General features: G+C 52.6%; 1 protein-coding gene across 1 annotated transcript in view; it reads right to left on the bottom strand.

Annotated features, from left to right (window-relative positions):
* Positions 1–22,971, bottom strand: part of BPI (bactericidal permeability increasing protein) — a 25,434-nt gene that overhangs the window by 269 nt on the left and 2,194 nt on the right. The window contains exons 2-14 of the mRNA XM_008698108.2: positions 22,260–22,374; positions 20,835–20,963; positions 19,390–19,476; positions 18,170–18,302; positions 15,948–16,011; positions 14,515–14,606; positions 11,154–11,330; positions 10,099–10,158; positions 8,544–8,711; positions 7,455–7,522; positions 5,101–5,143; positions 2,377–2,440; positions 1,280–1,356 (exon numbers count right to left, since the gene is read on the bottom strand). Of these exons, the coding sequence (XP_008696330.2) occupies positions 1,280–1,356; positions 2,377–2,440; positions 5,101–5,143; positions 7,455–7,522; positions 8,544–8,711; positions 10,099–10,158; positions 11,154–11,330; positions 14,515–14,606; positions 15,948–16,011; positions 18,170–18,302; positions 19,390–19,476; positions 20,835–20,963; positions 22,260–22,374 (1,277 nt within the window). The remainder of the gene's footprint in view (positions 1–1,279; positions 1,357–2,376; positions 2,441–5,100; positions 5,144–7,454; positions 7,523–8,543; positions 8,712–10,098; positions 10,159–11,153; positions 11,331–14,514; positions 14,607–15,947; positions 16,012–18,169; positions 18,303–19,389; positions 19,477–20,834; positions 20,964–22,259; positions 22,375–22,971) is intronic.

Raw genomic sequence — 22,971 nt, 5'->3', positions numbered from 1 at the left:
CTGTGAGGCCGACAGCAGCCACCCCGGTAGCTGTTCCCCTCCTGGACAGACGTGGAGGCCACAGCCCCAGGATATGCCTTCATTTGTCATCCCTGCCTCGTGGCAGCTCAAGGGAGCCCTGTTCCCATGAAGGCTGCGAAACCACTTTTCTTTGCTCCTTCCTGCCCTTCACTCAGAATTTTCAGAAATGAAGAAATTACATTGTGCCATGGGGTCATTTTTTTTGTTAAGGACAAAATTGGCAAAATGTGGGGGACCCGGGGGCCGTGTGTGTGTGTGTGTGTGTGTGTGCTTTCTCGGCTAGTCTATGGTTCTAGCCTGGGTCATAACCTGGTCTGAAGACCTGGGGGCTGGCTGACTGGATATTGGGGCTGAGGGAGAGCAGGGAATCTGGGTGACGTGGCCGCTTCCCACCAGGGCCACGAGGTTCGCAGGAGAGCCACTGAGCAAGGTAAGGAATGTGATAGTGGGTGGCAGCTTCGTGGCCCAGTTACCAGTTTTGTTGGGACACACAGGGCTTAAGGGGCCTCAGGGTGGAGGGAACATAGAAAAAACTGGAAGCACAGCTCGTCTCTGGGTGGCACAAAGGTGGCTGTTAGCCTGAGTTGATGAAAGCCAGCAGGGAAAGCTGACAGTCAGGAGGACAGAGGCCTGGGCAGGAACCCTGGAGAACTTCTGCCGGTATGGGGAGGAAGGGGGAAGGAGGAGGAGGAGGAGGAACAAGGGAGGGAGGAGGAGGAAGGAGGAGGTGGGGGGTGGGGGAGAAGCAGTAAAGAAGACTCCATTGACCCAGTGAGAGGTGGCTGGAAAACCAGGAAAGGGAAGCTTCCGAGCCAGGGGAAGAAAGCATTCCTAACTAGTCTCAGATGCTGTTGTGGGTCTGGCTGGGGGACAGGCAAGAGGAGGTCGTTTGGGACATAAGTCCCCACTTATGGGGGCCTAAGGAGGCATGTCACACATATTTGTCAAGTATGTAAAGGCATTCACTTATAAAAGAGGCTGTGGCCGCCGAGGGACTTCCATTTTTCCCCGAGCAGAGTGTGGAATGTTTCAAAGCCAATGGTTCAAAGCAGGGACTGGCTGTGAATTTGGACTTCCCTGAAGAGCTGTGTGGCTTTTCTGAGCCTGACTCTTTCTTCCCTGTTCGTTAAGAGCCCCCCACCTTGCAGGGTGCTGTGAGGGTAAAGAGTGCTTGATACGGGGCTTGCCCATGGGAAGCTTTCTGGCAACCGCTTGCTGTTGTTGAGGGACAGTGGGCGAAGGGGACCTTTGGACCTACCTGGTGGGACTGAAGCACCAGGTTGAAGAGCTGGACGTTGGCGGGCAGCGGGAGAGGGAAGCCTTTCTGCAGCCGCTCTGTAACGGAGCACGAGGTCAGCATGAAGGGAGGGAAGGTGGAGGCCAGCCCCAGAGAGTGGGGCGGGGGGGGGGGTGGCCTCCCTGAACCCGAGTGCCTGGCTCTGGGTAGGGCTCAGCAGGTACTCGCAGGCTTGAAGAGCAGGCTGTCCTGGAGACTCTGACTTTTTGCCACGCTCCAGGGACCTGCGAGCCTGGCCTTCCCGCCCCATCAGCCCCAAGCCCACATTCAGGACCCATGCAGGCCTCTTCCCCAGGACCACCCTCCTGAGGGTGACGGCAGTGCTGGTGTTCCCGGGCAGGGGGTGGCTGCTTGCAGAGGGGGGTAGACAGCCCGAGGCATGGGACTGGGGGTAGCTACTGGCGTGCACACGAAGCCCCTCAGGGTTTAGGATGAAACCCCAGAGATGGGCAGTAGCCAGGGGCCAGCTCCCCCCAGGCCACCATATTCCGACGTGGAACTCCAGAGAATTCTAAACTCAAACCTATTCTCCCGGGTCCTTATGAAGTTACATCTGTTAAGGTAGGAAAAGAAGTCGGAGTCTCGAGAATCATTTGTGGTCTTGAGTTATAATTTCTAACTATCCTGGTGCCTGGCTTGTCAAAGGTAAGGTGGTGAGCGGAAGCTGGGAGCCGAGCTTAGCCCTTCTTCCCTGGCGCTTCTCTCAGAGGTGGAAAAAGGCTGAGGGCTCTGGGTCCCGGCTTCACCTCTCATGTTCTCTGTGACCTACAACAAGCCACCTGACTTCTCGGATCTCCCATTTCCTCCCCTGAAAACCCTCATGTCCTGGGGCTGTCTTAAAGACTGGAGGGGATAATAGGTGGGCATATAATAGGAGTTCAACCTGCGGGCGTCCCCTTTTCTCCATCCCTTTTCTGGGTCAGATGCCATTGGAGGCTCGTTTGACGTAACCACCTTCCGGCCTCCATAACTTGGACCAGGTATTAGGTGACTCTAGGACTGAACACCACCCGCCTCCCCTAGGACTAAAACTGGCTCATTTCTCCAAAGCTCCTTACCGTTAATCTTGGGAATCGCAATTGTGGGCAGAACATAATTCATGATAGCCTGCAGCACCTCGACCTGGAAATCAGGAGGATGGGACCCACGTCAGGGCACCTGGGTATCGTCGGGCGTCCTCCGCCAACCTCCCTCCCCTCAGGGCAACCTCAAAGTTGGGAAAACTGCTGAATGAGGGACACAGGGAATGATGGGGAAATTCTGCAGCCCAATCAGGGCACCCAAGCGATCTCTTTTGCTCTCAAGTTTCCCGAGGTAGAGTATGTTCTAGATCGAAGGTATTAGGCAGAGGAAGGGAAGGTCATCAGAGTATTTAAACATGAAAACCTTGGAATGAGAAAATGCATGGTCCCAGACACTGCAGGCTGCGGGACAAACGGGTTCAACCTTCCTGAGGTTCTGTTCGGCTCTGTTCAGCAAAAGCCTTAAAAATGTGTGTGCCGGGGGCGCCTGGGTGGCTCAGTTGGTTAAGCATCTGACTTCAGCTCAGGTCATGATCTCAGGGTCCTTGGGATCGAGCTCCACGGCGAGCCCCACATCGAGCTCCACGCTCAGACGGGAGTCTGCTTGTCCCTCTGCCCCTCCCCCTGCTTTTTCTCTCTCTCTCTCAAAAAAAAAAGAAATGTGTGCCTGGTGGGCTGGGAAATACGCCTGTAAGGCGTTCACCCTGAGGAAATGAGGTAGGGTGCAGACAAAAACTAAGATGCAAGGACGCTCACCAGAGCCATAAATTCAACCAAAACAGTAAATTCACAGCAACCTACATGTCTAACAATTGGGGGTTTATCTGGGGGACCTGGTGGCGCTTTGATTCCGGGAAATACGATGCAACTGTTAAGAATAACATTGTAGGAACTTAATTACCCACACGGAGATATTCATGATATATTTTTGAGTGAGGAAAAGCAGGCTATGGAAACCACATAATTCCACCGTCCTATTGCATATGCATAGCAAAAGGTCAGGAAGGATATACTCCAAATGATTAACTAAGTGGTAAAAAGAGGAATGGCTTTTATTCTCTTTGGTTTCAAATCCGTAGGTTCTGATTATTCTATAATGTAGATGTTTCACTTCCGCAATAGTAAAAAAATATTCAACGTAATGCAGAGTCCTCAAGATGATTGCCTGGTGACATTTGCAACTTGTGAATATGTACATTATTTTTTTCCTGGAACAACGGAGTTTCCTTCCCCAGGCTGTACATCCCTGGGCTCATAAAGTGTGGTGCCCTTCTTTCTGTGAATCTGAGAACTTTAAATTTGTGTGTTCTGCAGAAGCGGAAGGTAGTTACCGCTGAGTCAGGCCACCGTAAGAGCTCTGGCACCGGAAATCCACGAAAGGGCAATGAGGTTGTTTGGGTCCTTCTGTTTGTGGTAGTCTTATCGGATGGAAAGGGCTGGCTGGATTGCCATCCAATTTGGAGGGAATGTTGGAATGGTCCAACTTTGGGGCCGGGTGGCTTACAAGGCACCCACTTGGTGGGGATTTTTGGGAGACATTTCAGAGATCTAAGGAAATGCTCTCCAGGGGTTCAACAAGGGGCCGCCTGGGAGATTTGGGCCATGTGTAATAAGACACCGTGGACAGAATCAGCACACTGTGGTTTCTAGCAGTTATCACAAGGGCAACGCTCATTCACGGTGGCTGGTGAAGAGCACTGAGCTGCTATTTACTTGGGCAACTCCAGTGGCCCAAGGAAAGGGGGGGCTTAGGAGGGAGGCAGGGGGGGTCCACTTAGTCATGGTCAGTGATTCCCGGTATGGAATCATCTACTGGGCTGGCAAGAGACTTGCTCTCCTCCCTCCCACCTGCCCTTCTCCACCTCCACGTTGGCTCTGCCATTCACCCAGCTGTTCAAGCCAAAAATCTAAGAGTCATTCTTCATCACCCCCACCACATATATCACAGCTCTCACCAAGCTCCATCTAATTCCACTTCCAAAATATGTCTCCCATCCGCCATCTTTCTCCTTCTTCCTAGACAAATGTGCCCACCGCCCCACTCATCCACATGGTCTGACTCTTGTCTCCCGAAATCTCTTCCCCTCACCCCAGTCAGGGGCATCTTTTATAAAGGCGTAAATCAGATCATGTCACCCCCTGTGGGGAAAGGCTCACCAGCTTCTCACTGCCCTTTGATCACCATCTACCCTCGGCCAGAAGGCCAGCATGAGCTAGCCCCACCTGCCTCTCCAGCCACATCTCCTCCTACGCCTCCACCCCCAGTTACTCTGCTCCAGCCACACCTGCTTCCCTCCCTTCCCGGAACATGCTGAAACTTTTCCTCACCACATGGCCTTGCTCCGGCTTCCCTCTGCCTGCCACAGATCTCCACCTCGCTGGCTCTTTCAGCCCAGATATCACCTCCTCGGAGAGGCTGTCCCTGATCCCATGGTCTAACCTTCAACCCTCCCCATCACTTGCTACCCCACCCTCATTTTGTTTTTCATGCAGGTAGAAAGGATTATCCCTGATTTGGGGGAAGGTTTGAGGTTCAGAGAGGGGAAGTGACTTGCCCAAGGCCATAGTTAGTAGCATGGAGCAGTGATTCCAGCTTAGGTCTGTGGGTCCACAAAGTTCCTCTGACCGTTACTTCACACGCAAATTATACGCAAATGGACAGGTGGCCTCCGGAAATGATGCCAGGAGCCTCTGTGGCCCTGAGAAGGGTTATCTCAAGATCAGGGGGAAGGTGGGAGCCACCAAGGGCCTCAGACTCACCGAGAAGGGGCCGACGTCTGAGTGCTTCAGTTCTAGGAGAAGCCTGTGAGAGGGGAGGAGGAAGCTGAGATCACCATTTACCTGACCTGCGTTAGAGCCCGGTTGCTAGGGAAAAGGGGCCCTCTCTGGTGGATGCTGCCTGGTTTTCCCAGCCAGTATCCATTCCCCTTCCTCTGGTCAGAGCCCCCTAATTGTTCCTTTGGGGGCATCACCCATTCCCTACATTGTTAGTGCTGAGCTCTGGGGTAGGCTGGCCAAAGGGCAGAGTCCACCTCCCCTAACACAGTGATTGTTGGAAGGATGGACCCGTGACCCCTGCTGGTCCAATGAGAGTTGGCCCCAGGACTTCTCCTGCAAATATTGGGAATGAGACGTTCTCTTTTCTCCAGGAAAACTAGCGAGCTGCTGGTGACCATTTTTGTCACCACTTGGTGACAGCCTGCTGAGAAATGAAGCCAGCATAGGGGATAGTAGAACCAAGAAATGGAGAGAGTCAGAATCCTAAGGATATCATTTGAGCACCTGGATCCACCCTTGCCTGAAACCCTTAGACTTTTCAATTACCAGAGCCAATAAACTATCCCCTCTTTGCAGTCTTTATGGCATTTTAACAGTGATCTAAGAAAAAGGGGGAAATAAATGGCTACTTATTGACCCCTATCATTCACTTGTGTGCTTTACCCCATGGAAATTCCATGACACCACCAGAGGCAAGGGCCATCACTCACATTTTACAGACAAGGAAACCGACGCTCAGAGAGGTCAGATAACTCACCCAAGGTCACACAATGAACAATTTAGTGAAGAACTTCAACAGATCTCCTGATGTCTGAGCTCTTGTCTCCAATACCCTTCAAAGCTTGAAAGCTCACCCTTGTTAATCAAGAGGTGGGAGCCCCAGGACTCCTGCCCTGTGGCCTCTCACACCCCACCACTGCTCACTGGAGCATCTGCTCAGCCCTCACCCAGCTGTATCCTCTCTGACTCCTCTACTTGAGAGGCTCATGGGTGTTCAAGGAAAATTAAATCCACATGTATCCGAAGCAGTAACACTTGTCAGAATGATGCCGGGAGAAATAAGCAGCGTGTAAACCTCAGGAGCCAGTCTCAAGGTTAAGAAGGACAGCTCTGTGCTCCAGAGAAGGCGGAAATGGGCAGGAATGTAGGTCAAGACTCAATTTACACAGCGTGAGCGCGATTAAGAGGCAGACAGCAGGTCTCACCGTTGGGGTCATTGCGTCGACTCTGCGAGGGTCTCCCTTCCTGCTCCTGTGTGTGTGTGTGTGTGTGTGCTTCCCTCTCTCTCCCCTTTCTGTGTCTGCCTCTCCATCTGTCAGTCTGTCTCTCTTGGTCTCACTCTCTTTCTGTCTCCCCTCCCTCCTTCCCTCCCTTTGCGTCTCCCTCTCTCTGAGAGTCTCCCCATGTGTCTCTGACTTTCCCGGTCTCTCCCCCCATTGCTGGCTTTCTCTTTTCTGCGTGTCCCACCCTTGCTCTTGCTTGTCAGCACCTACATTCCTTGTGTTCTCCACACTTCCACGCATGTGAATCCTTTGCGTCTCCCTCTCTCTGAGAGTCTCCCCATGTGTCTCTGACTTTCCCGGTCTCTCCCCCCATTGCTGGCTTTCTCTTTTCTGTGTGTCCCACCCTTGCTCTTGCTTGTCGAGCACCTACATTCCTTGTGTTCTCCACACTTCCACACATGTGAATACCTCATTTCATCCTCACTACCGCGCTCTGGGCAAGGAACAACTATTGGGCTTCTTTGTTTCGGTTACGGTATCGGGCTTCTTTCGTAGCCAGGGCAATGGACGTTTGCTGAGTAGAGTGTGGGCCAAGGGGAGCTCGGCCCCCCATGCAGGTGGCCTCCACACCGGAGCCCGCAAGCCTAACCACAGCTGCGCCTGTCGGGGCTCTCCCAGCAGGAGGCAGCTGACCACGGCCCATGGATGGGCTGGGAAGAAACGGATGGGAGTTCTCCACGTGCTAAGGCAGGCCAGGGACAGGGGTGGCTGGGTGCTGCTGAAGTTCTGTGCGAAACTTCACCTGCTGGCCCCGCGCAGCCATGTGTCTGCCCAGGACCGAGGGGCGTCCCTGGGTGCAGGACCTTCAGTGCTAACACTGGGGGACCACAGGCAAACCACAATGACCGGTCACCTACAGTGTATGACCTTGGGCGGGCCACTTCATCTCTGAGCATCGGATATACTGTCTGCAGAACAGGGCTCAGAGTGCCACCGAGCACCGTCTGAGGCTTAAATGTGATGGATGAACACGAGAGCAATGACACGGAGCTTGGCGTGTTGCAGGGCCATTGCTGGCCTGTGGGCACCAAGAGCGGATGGGCGGCCGCTTACCTGTCCAACCTGAGCTTTCCGACAAGCCTGTCAGACGTGGCGCCGACCTCCACGGAAACGTTCGTGCTCTGCAAAGCAGCCATCCAAAGAGTGAAATCCCCCGGGGGGGGGTGGGGGGCGAGGTCTTGGCGAGGTCTCCGAGACGGAGGGTCAGCTTCACAAAGGCTTGGTAGAGGAGCCCGCACGGTACCCAAGGAGGGGGGCTCGTCCTTTGCTTAGTGCTTGCTGGTGAGTCCTGGGCTGCCCACCAATTACCATTCTCTCCCACTGCCCTAGGGACCATTTCGGATTCCCAGCCACCTGCACGGGTCCGGGGAGACTGACCTCAGGGCCCAGGACAGCCCTATTCTCAAGCCATTCATTCAGCCAATATTCACTGAGCCAGAAAACTGAGCTCCCCACCTGCGCTTTCCCGCCCACTGTCTGCATGATCCCGGGCAGACCCCTCAGAACCCATTTAAATTGGCAAAGTGGGGAAAATGGGTCTCAGCTCAAAAGAGGGAGGAACGGCCCGAGGCCTGTGAGCGCCCCCTGGTGGGGAGAGAGTCTGGCCATCACCTCCGCGGCCGCAGGGGGCGCCACCAAACGTTCACAGAGTGACCCAGTGAGCAGATGAATGAATGCGAACATCAGCAGTGGACCAAAAACTTGAATAAGCGAAGGAGGCGTAAACAAAGCTATGCCTAAATGAATACGTGATGAATGAGTGAACAAATATACAAATGAATGATTAATTGAACGAAGGTATAAGTAAATGAATAAATGAATAATGGAATAAATTAATGTGTGCACGAACCGGAACAGGTCTAGCATATTTCAAGTTAGCAACCTAATAAATAATTGAATGAATGAACAAATTCGCAAATGCGTAATTAAATGACCAAAGATAGGAGTGGATGAACCTGGAACAGTACACGTATTTCAAGCCAGGGGTGGAGGGAAGAACTGACTCCAGGAACAGAATCCAGAAGCGGTTAGTACAGGGGCTCTGGTCTCGGGCCCCGGAGCCTCTGCAGCTGGACAGAACTCACCCTGGTCCCCCAGCTCCAGGGCAGTGCCCTCATCTGCCCATGCCTGGGAACAGCTTACCAGGTGAAGCACGAAGAGGGGAGCCAAGGAGGAGTTCGGGAGCACAGCAAAGGCCTGGGTCTCCAGGGCAGGGGTGAAGACGAGGCCGGTGGGGAGCATGGTGAGGTGTGGCGGGGACGAGGCCCAGATGTTGAGCTGTACCGTCATGTTGGGGAACATCTTGGCCACCTGCAGCCCCCAGTGGGGACAACCAACAAAGTGACAGTTTTATTCAACTGTTTCTAGATCCCACCTTGTCTTGACCCCGCATGAACACTTCCAATGTATTCCCCTTGCTTTTTGACTAAATCGTAAGGACTGCATGCTCTGGGACGGGGTGCCTGCCACCTATCCCCCCCCCCCGTCCCCCAGCAGGCCTCTACCCCTTGCTCTCCAGCTCCAGCCACGTGGGACTCGTTTCTGTTCCTCAAATATAGGACCCACTCTGTTCCTGTCTGAAACCCTTTGCCCTCTCTGTTCCTCTTGCTGAATGCTTCTCCCCCCATTCTTTCCCAGCTTGGCTCTCCCCCTTCCTTCAGGGGCCAGCTCAAATGTCACCACTTCTCAGAGCAGTGGTGGCCTCCTGGGGGAACTTTGGTGACAACCCCATCTCTTCTAGCCTCCAGTTCTCCCCCAGGTAAACTCACGGTCTCAGAAAAACAATGTGACTATTAGGCCATAAAGCTCCAAGAGAATTCCCCTGATTGCTCTACCAGTCACGCCTCCCCACACCAGTACTCCCCATATAGAAACTTCTGGAAGTGCCACCACGGGAGAGGCTGTTATGGACTGAATGTTTGTGTCCCCAGACTCATGTATTGAAGCTCTCACCCCCAGCACAGCGGTAGGTGCAGACAAGCCCTGAGGAAGTCATTAAGGAAACGAGATTGTGGGGTGGGGCCCTGATCCAATAGGATCGATGTCCTCATAAGGAGACACCAGAGCGTGCTTGCTCTCTGTATGAGCTCAGAGGAATGGCCATGTGAGGACGCAGCAAGAAGGTAGCCATCTAATAACCAGTAAGAGGCCCTCACTCGAACCCAAATTTGCAGGTACCTTGACCTTGGACCTTTCAGCTCCCAGAACCATGAGAAATACATTCCTGTTGTGGGGCCCCCCTGGCCTCTGACACTTTGTCACGGCAGCCCGAGTAGACTGAGACCGACGCTCACCCATCCGCTGGCCTCATGCATCATGGGGTGCACCTTCATTTTAATGGTTTTGGGTGCCTGAAGGATAATTGTCTCTCTTCACTGGACTGGGGCTCCGGGAGGGCAGGGATACGGTCTGCTTTGCTAGATGCCGAGAGCAGAGCCCTGGCCACATCGTGAGCACTCGATAGATATCTGTTGAGTGGATGAGCCCCAGCGTCTGCCCTCACGCCTGGTCAGCCTGGGTGCCTGGAGCCTCTCTGCGCATGGAGGAGGGATTACACAAGGGTGTTTCCACTCTCAAGCTGGATTGCCTCTGGATCTGGAAGGGGGGCTCTCCTCAGGCCACCCAGCAGGGCTCAGTCCTCCCCGGCACCCCCAGGCTGCCTCAGGAGCCGACAAAAGGGGAGCAGCCTCTTTCTTACCTGGGGTATAAGGGCTCCAAGAAACGTGGTCGTCAGTCGGAATTTGGATCCCTTTGGTATCTGCAGCAAGGGAAGAAGAGAAAAGGATCATGGGGGATTATGTTATAGATTGGGGGGGCAGATTCCATATGAGGGGTGAGAGACTGAATACACAAACAGACAGGGCCAGTCCCTCCATGGCAACTGCGCTGACCCCCAGTTTCTGCAGCCATCAGCCCGGCACAGTCAGGATACGATCAGTGACTGCCGATCAGTGACTGCCAGCTCCAGTACGCTCTTCAAACCAATCACGTAGGATGTCCGGCTTCTAATAGCTCGCGTCCAGCTTGCCCGTGCCCAAAGCCTCCACAGGAGCATGGCTGTGAAGGTATAAAGCCACCAAGCTCCCCCTCCTCCGCCTGCATTCGTCTCTGCCAAATGCAAGTGCAGGCGGCTGACTCTCTTGCCCTGAGGGGTTCTCACTCTGGTGGTCTTTGTTTATTTCCAGGGGACACATGGGGCTCAGCATCCCTTTGGTGTCCCTACAGAGAAGGGGAACCCGGCACCTCTTCCAGGCGCGGCGTGGGAGGAACTCCACGTGGTTGGTGACCAGGCTGCACGTGGACTCTGGAGAAGATGGTCACGGTCCTCATTTTACAGATGGGTAAACTGAGGCCCAGCGCAGGACTCAGCCACGACCATATCGATAAAGACACTGATGATGATGATAATGGCGACGTGAGGCTCCGACTGGGTTAGGGCAAGTGCTCGGGCAGTGTCGGCCGTAACTTTTGTCCCTCATCGAGGACTTCCCACCTGCTCGGAGTGTGCTGAGTGCTTCTCGTACATTCACACCTCATTCCACCCCCTCACAGCCTCGGGTGAGGAAACAGGTTCTGAGAGGCTGAATGCCTGGCCCAAGGTCACCCAGCTACAAAAGAGGGGGTCGATATTCCAACTCAGGTCTGGTCGCCTCTAGAGGCTGGACTACGATCCCGCCCTCCCCTCCAAGTCCAGACTGCCTGCTGGGCTCTGAGCCCCACGCTCACCCCGCAACCACCCCAGCCTGGCCTTACCATGTCGTCCGTGACAGTCAGGTGTAGGACCCCCGCCTGTTGGTACACGAGCCCCGCTGTGTTGAAGAAGTAGTCGGAGAAGCCCAGGTACACCATGCGCTCGTGGTCGGGGGGAAAGGCCAGTGCCGGCGGGCCGAAGGGAGCAGGGCTGGGCTGAGCCACATTGTAAAACTCTCCCTGGGGGCAGAGGAGACAGAGTGAGCCTGGGCTTCCTTCAGGAATTACAACTCAACGTCTTCATTCCAGGAGAAAATGGGTCGCGGAGACCAATCGTGCGCGCTCACAGAGGAGGAAGCCCTGACCGTATGCCTCCTCGGGGCTAGTTTCTAGGGGCTTTTCTTGCCAATCCCGCGAGGCAGGTGTGACGACGCTCATTTTGGCCGGAGAGGACACTGAGGCGCAGGGAGGTGAAGTGACTTGCCCAAGGTCACTTGGGCAACACCACCAATCACTTGGTACACCCCCAATTGCTCCATTGGCTCAGCTTCAGCCTTGCCAGTGAGCACAGAAATTCTACCAAAAGAACAATGAGATTCTGTTTGTTTTCATCTGTCAAATTAGCAAAATTTTAAAGAGAGTGGTGAACTGTTTTAAGAGCACGTGTATTTCAAACTCACGCTATCCAGTTTGGGATAAGAGTGTTTCCTATGCTGCTGGGGAATATACGTTTAATAAGTTTCCAAAGAGCAATTTGGCAACACACGCAAAAGCAGATCATTTATCTCGCTAGAAAAAAACAATGTTGAGTTATAAAAAAGCAAATTGTAGATGGATACATATGGTAGAATACCATTTATGTAAAATTTAAAGGCACATAAAACATACTAAGCAAGAATTATTGACAGGCATAGATATGTAGTAAAAGTTGAAAAACGCAGGTAAGAAGGAGACACGCTGGCATCATATCTGTGCGATTCCCTGGGAGGTAGAGGGGACCCCAGGGGGCCTCAGCGATTTATTTTTAGAATGTTTCATTTAAAAAAAAAATCAGAGGCAAATATGACACAATGGTAACCTTTCTTAAATCGGGGTGGTGGGTTCTCGTACCTTTGAATCCTCTCATCATTAAAAATTAACCATGATACCCATCTTACAGAAAATCATGCAACTCTTAAAAATAGTGAGTGGGGGGCGCCTGGGTGGCACAGCGGTTAAGCATCTGCCTTCGGCTCAGGGCGTGATCCTGGTGTTATGGGATCGAGCCCCACATCAGGCTCCTCCGCTATGAGCCCGCTTCTTCCTCTCCCACTCCCCCTGCTTGTGTTCCCTCATTCGCTGGCTGTCTCTATCTCTGTCGAATAAATAAATAAAATCTTTAAAAAAAAAAAAATAGTGAGTGGACCCATGTGTCAACCAGGAGCCAACTCTGATGCGTATCTTTAGGTGAGAAAAGCAGGTGAAAGACTGATGTGTATCTATTCATGCAAACGGATCACCAGCAAAACCAGATGGGTTTGCCCCTGTGTGTGTGTGAATGCTTCAAACCAGGGAGCCCGGAGGTTAACACTCCCCATGGCTCACAGCCCTTACCTCTGCGCAGGAGCCTGGGAGGGGCCGGTAAACAGGACATTCTCATTCACTAAAAATAATTATGTATCGTTTTAAGCCTTTATTCCATTGTATCACTTAGATTTTTTTTGAAGTATACTATTTGGTCCTGCAATGCCACTTGTAGGAAGTAGTCAAGGATGGCAGAGATCCAGATACAAGGATGTTCATGGCAGCTCTGGTTACATATGTGGAATAGATGGACAGAGCCCAAATGTCCCAGAAGGCAGCACTGTCCACGAACCTTATCACAAGCTGTCCCCCGAAAGACCCAACAGCCAGTAAAAGGGCTGCAGGAGGACCTTTCATGGAAAGATGTTCATCCTACTCTGTTCTGTTTTGAAAAGTTGTGAGACAGTACGTGTAACACAACTCATGTAAATGCATGTATGTGTGTATTTATTCCTATGTCTATATATGTGGGTTTTATGTGTATTTGTTTCTGCCTCTTTTATGCGTGTGTGTGTGTGTGTGTGTGTGTGATTTCCTGTGTCTTCGTAGAGACAGGGTTGGGGAGATCTAATCTGTGTGTCAATAGTGTGTATCTCTGAGTTGTAATATTTGGTAATCTCTCTCACTCTCCTTCCTTCCTTCTTCCTTTCTTATTTATTTCTCTGCTCCTCTGTAGTTTCTAGATTTTCTTTTTTACATCAAATGTGTCTTAGAACAAACAAGTAAACAGAAACAACCAAGCCGGGGCACCTGGCTGGCACAGCGGTTAAGCGTCTGCCTTCGGCTCAGGGCGTGATCCGGCGTTCTGGGATCGAGCCCCACATCAGGCTCCTCCACTATGAGCCTGCTTCTTCCTCTCCCACTCCTCCTACTTGTGTTCCCTCTCTCGCTGGCTGTCTCTATCTCTGTCAAATAAATAAATAAAATCTTAAAAAAAAAAAAAAGAAACAACCAAGCCAATCACCAATTGTGGAGGGACAGAACGAGGAACATCCAGAGGGACTTCAGGGGTGGGACCTACTCCAGCTGGGGCGGGCAGGGAGAGATGCTCTGGGAGCCACATCCAAGCACAGACCCACCTGGAGTATAAGAAGCCAGTGGGGTAGAGGGGGACATGGGAGGGAAGGCAGTTCAGGGGGAGGGAATGCATAGGACAAAGTCCCTAAAGCAGAAATGACCTTGGTGTGTTGAGGAAATCCAAGGTCTGTGTGCCTGGCTGGAGGGTGGTGAGTGAGGGGAAAGTGGCATGAAGTGAAGCTCCATGCATCTATCCATCCATTCATCCGTCCATCCGTCCATCCAATCAAAATATTTACTGAGCAGCTAGTAGACACCAAGCAGAGCGCCAGGTGCTGCACCAGGAGTCAGGAACAAAGCAGCCAGAGCCCCTCCTCTTTCAGCACAGAGGGAGGCAGACGTCTGACTGTGTGTGTTTATATGTGTGCGCACGCGTGCGCATGTTGGGGGGGTGTTAGTAAGAAGTAATGCTAAGAAAAATAAAGCAGGGTATGGAGGGAAAGGAGGAAACTGGGTGAGTATGGTCTGGGAAGGTCTCTCCAGGGAGAGGGGATTTGAGTAAAGACTGGAAAGAAGGAAGGGAGAGCTTATGTGAATATCTGGGTGAGAGTTTCTGGAAGGAGGAGGAGCAAATGCAAAGGCCCTGGGGTGAGCATGCATAGGGTGGTTCAGGAGTAGTGGGGAGGCCATTGTGACTGGAGCAGGGAGAAGGCGCGGAGATAAGGATGATGAGGAATCCCGGGAGGGTCCAAGACAAAGGCCTGCGGAGATAAGGATGATGAGGAACCCCGGGAGGGTCCAAGACAAAGGCCTGCGGATATACGTCCCTCGGGGTAAGTCTCACCTTCAGCTGCCCATCCAGGCTGTCAGCCATGGCTGTCAGAGGTGCCACCAGTGAGTAATTGATCCCAGCGACCTGATCTATTTTGGTTGTCACTAGAGGGGAAGAAGATGGGCCATGAGTTGGCTTGCACAGCAGCATCTTTGGGGCCTGAGATGCAGTATCGGCATCAGCCAAAGTTGAATCAAGAACTGCAGTGTGGGTTCCATTCCCACCTCCTCCAGGGAGCCCTCCCTGAGGGACGGAAATGATCCCACACTCCACATAAACAGACATCATCTCCTTCCCTTCCTCCAACAGCCCAGAGATACAGTCAAGGAGCAGAGAATTGAATTGAACTCTATATAACCTTGGACAAGTCCTTTCATGTCTCTAAGCCACTTTTTGTCATTTGTAGAATGAGGTAATACTAGTGACCCCCACAGATGCGTTGTACATGGTCAGGGCTCAAAAGCCGAAGGGCCTATTACTCGCCGTGATAGTACCCCAGGCTGAGCCCAGGCTGGCTCAGGCCCGAATGGTTTCTGTGTTTCTCAGCAGTCATCAATGAGAATTCAATAAATACGGTCCCTCCTTAAGTCCTTCCTTTCCCGAGTTAGAGGAGACGAAATGAGGCTCAGAAATGTAACTTGTCCAAGACGGCTCAGCGGGTGATTGATGGAGCTGGGACTCCAACCGAAATCATTTTCCTGCCTGCTGAGGCCAAACCGTGGCCACTGCAGATCCCGGCGGGGTGGCCGGGGGTGTCCGAAGGACAGACTGCATCTTAAATGTGCTCACACCACGCGCTGCTGAGCCCACACCACAGGGAGGGAACCCAGGTAGCAGTTCGGGGCATAGGCTCTGGAGTAGGAAAACCCCGAATCTGGATCCTGCTTCTGCTTCTCTCTGGCTTTGTGACCTTGGAGAAGTCACAGCTCCTTTCTGAGCCTCAGTTTCCGTGGTGGTAAAATGGGGAGAATGCACCAACCTCCATGGGCTGTTGGGAAGCCAGGAGGAGATAGTTCTGCCGGGTGCGTGGCACGTGGCAAGGGCTGGCCAGGGGGAGTCCTCCCCCCACCGACTGCAGCTCATCACAGTTTACCAAGTAGTTAGGGATAGAGAGAATTGCCCCCATTTTAAAGCGCATGAAAACTGAGGCCCAGAGAGGTGAAATGATCAGCCTCAGATCTCAAGCCAGCTGTGCGTGTCCAGCCTCAGAGCTGGAAGTATCTGGTCGTTGGGTCCCTGCACGGGTGGACTGCTCTCCAGCACCTGCCCCAAGGGCCTGGCCCAGCAGGGATCTGACGCCAACTGCCATTTGCAAATAATCTGTTCTACCCACTCCCACCCCAGCCCCAGCCCGTGTGGGAAACTCACTGGCTCCAGCACACGGTCCCTCTTTCCCTGTTCCCCTCCCCCTTGATCCCAGCCACCTTGATCTCACCGGCGCTCACCTCGCAGTGTCTTTAAATAAGACTGCAGCTTGGAGGACACGGAACTGGTCACTACCTGGCAGATCTGCAGAGAGCCAAATAAGTGATCAGTGAAGGCTGCCCATAGTGGAAACTGTCCTTCGGGAATAAGGAAGCTGACATGTTTTCCTTTCCTAGAATGTTGCTTTGAAGGAGGGAGGGAGGGAGGGAAGGTAAGAGGGAGGGAGGGAGGACAGAAATGTAGGAGGGAGAAAATTGGTTTCCTGGAGTGTTTCTATCACACAAGATGTGTGACTCTGCACGCCCCAAGAATATCATCCTCTAGGAGCCTGTGCCTCCGCCTGATGGCCTCGGGGGTGCGGGGGGGGGGGCCGGCAGCACATCTGGGAGCTGGGGCCCTGCTGAACACCTGGGCTACTGCCCTCCAAGGCCACTCACCCAGGAGGGCCACCAGATGGCTCCAAACCACAACAAATCACACCACAACCTGGAGCCTGGCTTCCCGCTGCTGCCCCTCCTTGTTCCATCCTACCTGCCCTCCCCACCCCACCCCTCCCAGACACACCATGCATCCCTCAGATAACTACTCTTCACTCTGCATCCTGGGGAGCCCACTGCCCAGCTCACACCTCTTCATTTCCAGCCCTTGATACTATCACAGACACCCTGGCACCTCCTTCACCCATCCCTTCAACCCTCCATCCCTCCATCCAGCCACTCAAGCCAGTAACATCTTCTAAAGAATGTCTTATTATGATTAAGAGCTTCATCTCTAAGGTGGAATGGCCTGGGTTTGAACCCCAGTACTATCACTTCCCCTCTCTGCCTCAGTTTACTCATCCGTAAAATGGGGGAAATCACGGCACATCCCCCCTCCCTCGTCATAGGGATTTTGCATGGATTAAGTGCTGGGATCCTTGTAGAGTTCTAGGTGTCCTGCCAAGCCCACCCCATGTATGTAGCACCCTCTTCCTCCTTCATCCCATCACCATCACTATCTGACGGTAGTGCAGTCTTACTTTTTAGCTTGGCTGCTTTTGAGGGGCCACTCTTATGGTATTACCAAGAAACACTCTGTTTTAATAGTTCCAGTGTTAAATGCTAACATTCCTGACTTACTGTGACCTAACTACGAAGACAGTTGAACCATGGGTTAGCCAGGTGGCGGGGGAGGGGTGGTGAGCACACTGTCTGCACCACCTCAGTAATCCTTCCAGCAGCTTTGTGCCGGAGGTATTAATGTCGCCATTTTGCAGATGGCAAAACTGAGGTTCCGATAGTTGCTCAAAGTTACAAAGCCAGTTAGGCCCTGGAGCCAGAATTAAAACCCAGAGATTCTGACTCTAAAGCCCATTCTATAATCTACTGTGTTATTATGCATCGTGACAACCATGCATTGTTTTGTTGTTTGTTTGTTTGAAGACTTTGATAGAATGCCTTCAGACTGATGACCTGATCTGACTGATGTCTCCCTACCCCACCATCAGTGCCTTTGCCCGGGAATGCAGAGGCTCCCATCCAGAAGACCATCCAGCTTCCTCAGTCTCCCTGACACACCCTGCCCCATCTTTTGTCTCCTCCAGGCATTCTGATGGCAGCCACAGAAATTTCTCTAAAACACGGATCTGGCCAGGTCACCCCCTTGCCTAAAATCTTCAATGGCTCCCCCTTGCCCTTGACTCATTTGGCCAACGAGACAGGCTCAGAGCATTCCTGGGAGCTAATGGTTCATTCATAGAAAACCAGCCCAAGGAATGGCCCCTTTTCTCAGCTGAAGAAGCTGGCCTGGGTGGATTTAGGGTGAGAGCAGCGCTGGGAACGCTGGTTGGTACCCGTTCCAGCCCTAGGGAATAGTTTGCTGGCACTGCAGCCTAGCGCCTTCCTCAATTGCACGTCTTCAGGGTGGCGAGCACCCAGAAGGGGGCTGGGGTGTGGCAGGGATGGGGGAGGAGGCCAGACGGCTTTGAAAAGAGGCTTCAGAGGCAGGAGAGGTGGGAGAAGGCAGTTTGCCTGCAGGGAGGAATGCGGGAGGAAGAGCAGGGGTGGGGCGGGAGTGTTGTGGCTGTGTGCTGGGACCCTTCCTTGGCTCTTGCTGGACCCCCCATGACTGGTTTTGAAGTTGGACCTGTGGTTTCAAAGAGCTGTGAGGACCACTTCCAGTTCTCCGGGGCCAGAGCAGAAGAATCCGGTGCTGCATACACTGAGGGACCCCCCCCCCCGCCCCCACTCGGAGCCGGTCTTACCTTGCTGCTCATGGTCTTCCGGATCGAAGACTCTATTTTTTTGTGGAAGAGTTGGATCAGCCACCTGGAGATTGACATGTGGAAACACGCATGAGGCTTCCCAAGTGTCCCAGGGCTGGATTCGGGAGCCCGCCTTGTGTGGGAAGCCTTCCTCCCTCTTCCAAATAGCCTAGACACCCTTGTTCCTGGGCTTTAACCACACACACGCACACACATGCACACACACACACACACACACACCCTCCCATAGATACTTGGCCCTCTGGGTGCAGTGACTTGTTTATGAGTTTATTTCCCCAACTGGTGCATAGCTGGACCCCCACCGGTCTCAGCCTCTTTCCTCCTTACTACTCTCCCTCTTGGCACTCCAGCCACACTGTTCTGCCATATCCTCTTGTGTTCTGTGCTGCCTCCCACCACAGGGCATTTGCACATGCTGTTTTGCTGTTTAGAACACCCCCTTGTCCCCAACATCCACCTAATTACCTCCTACTTATTCTTTTCATTTCAGTTCAAATGTCATTTCATCAAGGAAAAACCAGCCAGTCTCCGGACGAGGTCAGATCCTCCTGTTCTGTGTCTTTGTAGCACTTTGTACCTCTTTTTCTTAGTTCTTATACCCTTTTGTAATTCGTTGTGAGCCATTCTGAGCCATTCACTAGTGCAATGATTTGATTAATGTTTATCTTGCTCACTGGGCAGGAAGCTTCAAGACAACAGGGACTGTGCAGCTAAGAGTCTGCGGCCAGAGAGTTCTGGGCTGGATCCCTTTACAATACTCCCTACGTTTGCAAATTCAGGACATTTCCTATTCTCTCTTTGCCTTGGTTTTCTGCTCTGAAAATGGGGGTAATACTAGACTACATTCTGTGGATTGGTTGAGACAATTCACAAGCTTAAAAGAACGCTTGGCATGCAGCAATGTGTGCTATTGATGTTAGCTATTGATGAATTTTCACTGGCCGCGGCGATTTCCCGAGATCGAGCCTGGTGCACGGCAGACTCTCAGATGACATTTGTTGAGTGGATGCATAAATGCCTACGGATTGGTGGTGAGGACTGCATCGTTCAGTGCACGTACGGTGGGTAGCCCAGAGCCAGGGGCATCGTACTTGCTCAGTAAAGTCTGTTGAATGAAGGTTGGATGAACGAGGGACTCCTTGAGGCAGGGGTAGTGTCTGCTCTGTCTGCGGACCCTGTCCCTCCCCTACATCTGAGGCCCCTGAACGAGACCTGGCAAGGAGGGGGCACTTGGAGTGCTGCTGGAGACGCCCTCCACACTCAGGTCAAAATTGCCGCTGGTTTTGCTGAAGGGAAACACACACAAAAGAATTAGAGCAAGCACTTTCTTCCCCACTGCCATCCAAACCGCAAGCCTGGGCTGGCGGGTAGGGCTTGCTATTTGAGATAGCGTTCAGAGAGGGGAGGCAGCCTGTCCAAGGTCACACAGCACTGAGGAAAGTGTGGATCCGTGTCCCCCCCAGCAGAACGCTGCTCTTATCCACTGCCCCTGCCCTTGCCGAGTGGCTTTGGGTGCTGTAACTGCTCTGAGGTCTAGTTGCCTCACCTAGACCCCTGGCCAGCAGTGAAACACTGGCTTTGCCCTTAAAAAGCTGGGGGTTGGGGGGTCGATGACTTTAATTAATTAATGTTCTCATTCATGAAATGGGGTTAATAACTCCTCCTTCAGGGATGAAACGAGTTTGGGTAAGACACTGGACCTAAATATATCTTGTCAACTCTCCTTTGATATGATGAAGTTTGTTATTTTTTTCGCCATCAGTGAGTGAAATGATAGTTGCAAAAGAGCCCATGTGAAGAGCTAAGTGATTCTTACTGTGGGGAAGGGACAGACCCAGCAGTCCTTGTACGGGAGGGCAGATTCACGACCCTCTCTCCAGGGTGGCTTGTCCTCCCTTCATTTTGCCCCTGGACTCCCCCACGAAGAAGCCGCTGAAAGGATCGGTCATTCTGAGCCACCACCACTAGGGGGCAGGCTCACCGTGCGGCAAACCCAATATGCAGGCTCTTGGGGTGAGCTTTGTGCATTTCCAGGCTCTTGACTTTGGGCTTGGCGGCGTGACTTACTTTGGCCAATGGCATATAAGTAGAACTGACCATAGGCCAGTTCCGAGTCTAGGCCTTAAGGACACGTGTGTGTTTCCAGTTGCCCTGTTTGCAGGCCTGCCCTCACCAAGGATATGGTCCGAGGAGCCCACTGGTCTAAGGAGGAGGAGGAAGAGATACACGTGGAGCAGAGCGGCCTCAGCTGAGCCCCGCCCAGATCAGCGGAACCCCAGCTGACACTTAGATACATCGTGATAATAGATGACCGTTGTTTTCAGGGGCTGGGTTTGGGGTGCTTTGTTACACAGCAAGAGCCAACTGAAAAAGGGGTGAATGAAAGGTCCCACTTAGCCTTCCGTCCTAAGCCACATGTACCAACTCTTGACGGTGTCTTGCACTGGGATGTGGACAAATGCTCAGCTAGGAATCGAGGCTATGCTGAAACTTCATCTGTGAAAAATGCCCCCAGGAACCCCGTGGGGACAAGTGGTGAGGGGTAAGGCAAAATTGGGCCTTCCTGAGATCCTGGCTCTCTCCCCTTCCAGTATCACCAAGAGCTCACCCACACACTCAATAAACCCCAGGCTTGGAAACGCACATGAATTTCTTTCGCGCCTTCCATTTTCCACTGATCTTGACGTTGGCGTTTCTCATGGAGAGATCGAGGCCCTTACTGGGCGCTAGTTTTATCTGGGAACTGGGAAGCTGGAATCCACGGATAACCATGCTGTGAAGAAGAAGCACTCCGTTAGCCTCCTGGGGGCCCACACAAGGACTCAGTAAATGGTTAGTGCACACTCACCCCCAGCCCCAACCCTGCATCGCACCCATTCCAGGAGAACCCAGAAGCTATGAGAGCAGCCTTGGAAACTCTGTGGGCCTTGGGCAGAGTACCTGGGGGACTCGCTTTGAAGCCAGACAAATCTGCATTCGAATCCTGCTCTTCAATGTACTATTGTGTGACCCTGGGCATGTCACTTAATCATCCCGAGCCTCGGTGTTCTCATCTGTAACATGGGCACAATAATCTCCATCTTGCAGGAAGTGTGACGACCCATGAGGATAATACATGGGATCTCAACGGGCTGCAAGTTCTGTAAAATGCTGGAATGTGTCCCTCCTGGTTCACTATTATAGCAAAGCCTGCTGCAGTGTCCACATAGTGAGTGCTCAAGAAGAGCTGTTGAATGGAGCCGTGTATACAATTCTGTACAGGGTATTCATGGGTTTTCTGCCCAGCACCCACACCCCCTTCTTGTGGTAACACAACTGCCTTTTTACTTTGGGGGAACCCACCCTCACATCTACTCTGTGTCGCTCCAAAGGAAGTTGGCCTCACCTCCACGTTCATGGGTTGGAGCTTGGACTTGGGCACGAGCTCGTTAGTGTGGGGTGTCCCCTGGCCACAGCGATTGGTTCAGGGACGCCATGCACATAACCGAAGATGGGGCAATCACAGGGAATCTTAGGGGTTTTGCTTGAGTTGCAAGGGAAAAGAACCCACAGGATTCTCTGGGTCGAGGAAAGGCTGGTGGCCATCTTGCATCTTCGAGGGGACACGCTCTCTGAGAACTGGACCTCCCCAAGGGGAGCGATGCTGACAAGTGGCAGTGCAAAAACAGGGCCCCCTGACATTTGGGCTTGCCTCAAGCTGAACCTGAAGCCAGACTATTTCAGAGACTTCTCAGACATGTGAGTCAATAAATTCTGGCGTGGGCCATTTTAGATTAGGCTTCCTGTCCTTGAACCCCCACCCCTCCTCAAAAATCCTACTTGTTAGAGGGGCCTGGCACAGAGTCTGGGGGTTCACGACACGTTCTCCCTGCCTTGGCAGTCACGGTGACCACCTTCTGTGGCCCCTGCCCCCCTCAGTTTGGGGGATTATCTCCCCTTGCGGTGGTGTCAGCACTAGTCTGTGGATCTTAACCTGAGTTTAGGAGTTTGGGTCTTTGTGGTCTAGGTCCTGGTGGCCCCAGGACATTACACGTTCTGTACGCGAAGGACTGAGCTCCACAGGCCTCACCTGTAGAAGCTATATTTCCCTTTCCCGAGATGCTTGATCTTGAAGGTTCCTGAGAAGTCGGGAATCTTGATCTTCTCCAGCTCCTTCTGCAGCACGGCCACTCCTTGCTGGCAGGCTGAGGGGCGAGAACAGGGGCGATGGTCAGAGGCTCAGCATGCCCCGGGCCTTACCAGGGCTCAGCGAGGGTTTTCCGTAAAGGCTCCGATGGCAACTGTCTTTGGCTTTGTGGCTCATACTGTCTCTGTCACACCCACTCCCTCGGCTCTGCTGTGATTGCAGGGAAGCAACCACAGACGATTGTAAATGAATGGGTGTGGCTGTGTTCCAATAAAACTTTATTGATGGACACTGACATCTGAATTTCATATAATTTTCACATGTCGTGACATGTTATTCTTTTGATTTTTTTCCCCAACCATTTAAAAATGTAAAATGTAAATGCCATTCTTCGTCCAAGGGCCATAGAAGAACACGGGGCAGGCCGGATTTGCCCTGAGGGCTGTTGTTTGCCAATCCCTGGTCTAAAATATCACCCCAAGCACCCAGTCAGGTGTCCTATGAGTCTTTCCGGAACACTGTCTCTGCCCCTCCCTCAGTGCTATGCCCTCACAGACACGCTACTTCCCTGACTTTTGGCCTCTCTCTCCACAGGACCTTTGCTGTGTCAGTCCTTCTTCTTCTTCTTTTTTTTTTTTTTTGACTCTGCCGGGAC

The sequence above is a fragment of the Ursus maritimus genome, unplaced genomic scaffold, assembly GCF_017311325.1.
Source record: "Ursus maritimus isolate PB19 unplaced genomic scaffold, ASM1731132v1 scaffold_22, whole genome shotgun sequence".
NCBI classification, from domain to species: Eukaryota; Metazoa; Chordata; class Mammalia; order Carnivora; family Ursidae; genus Ursus; species Ursus maritimus.
The sequence above is the reverse complement of the archived record's forward strand: the minus strand, read 5'-3'. Positions and strand labels throughout refer to the sequence as shown.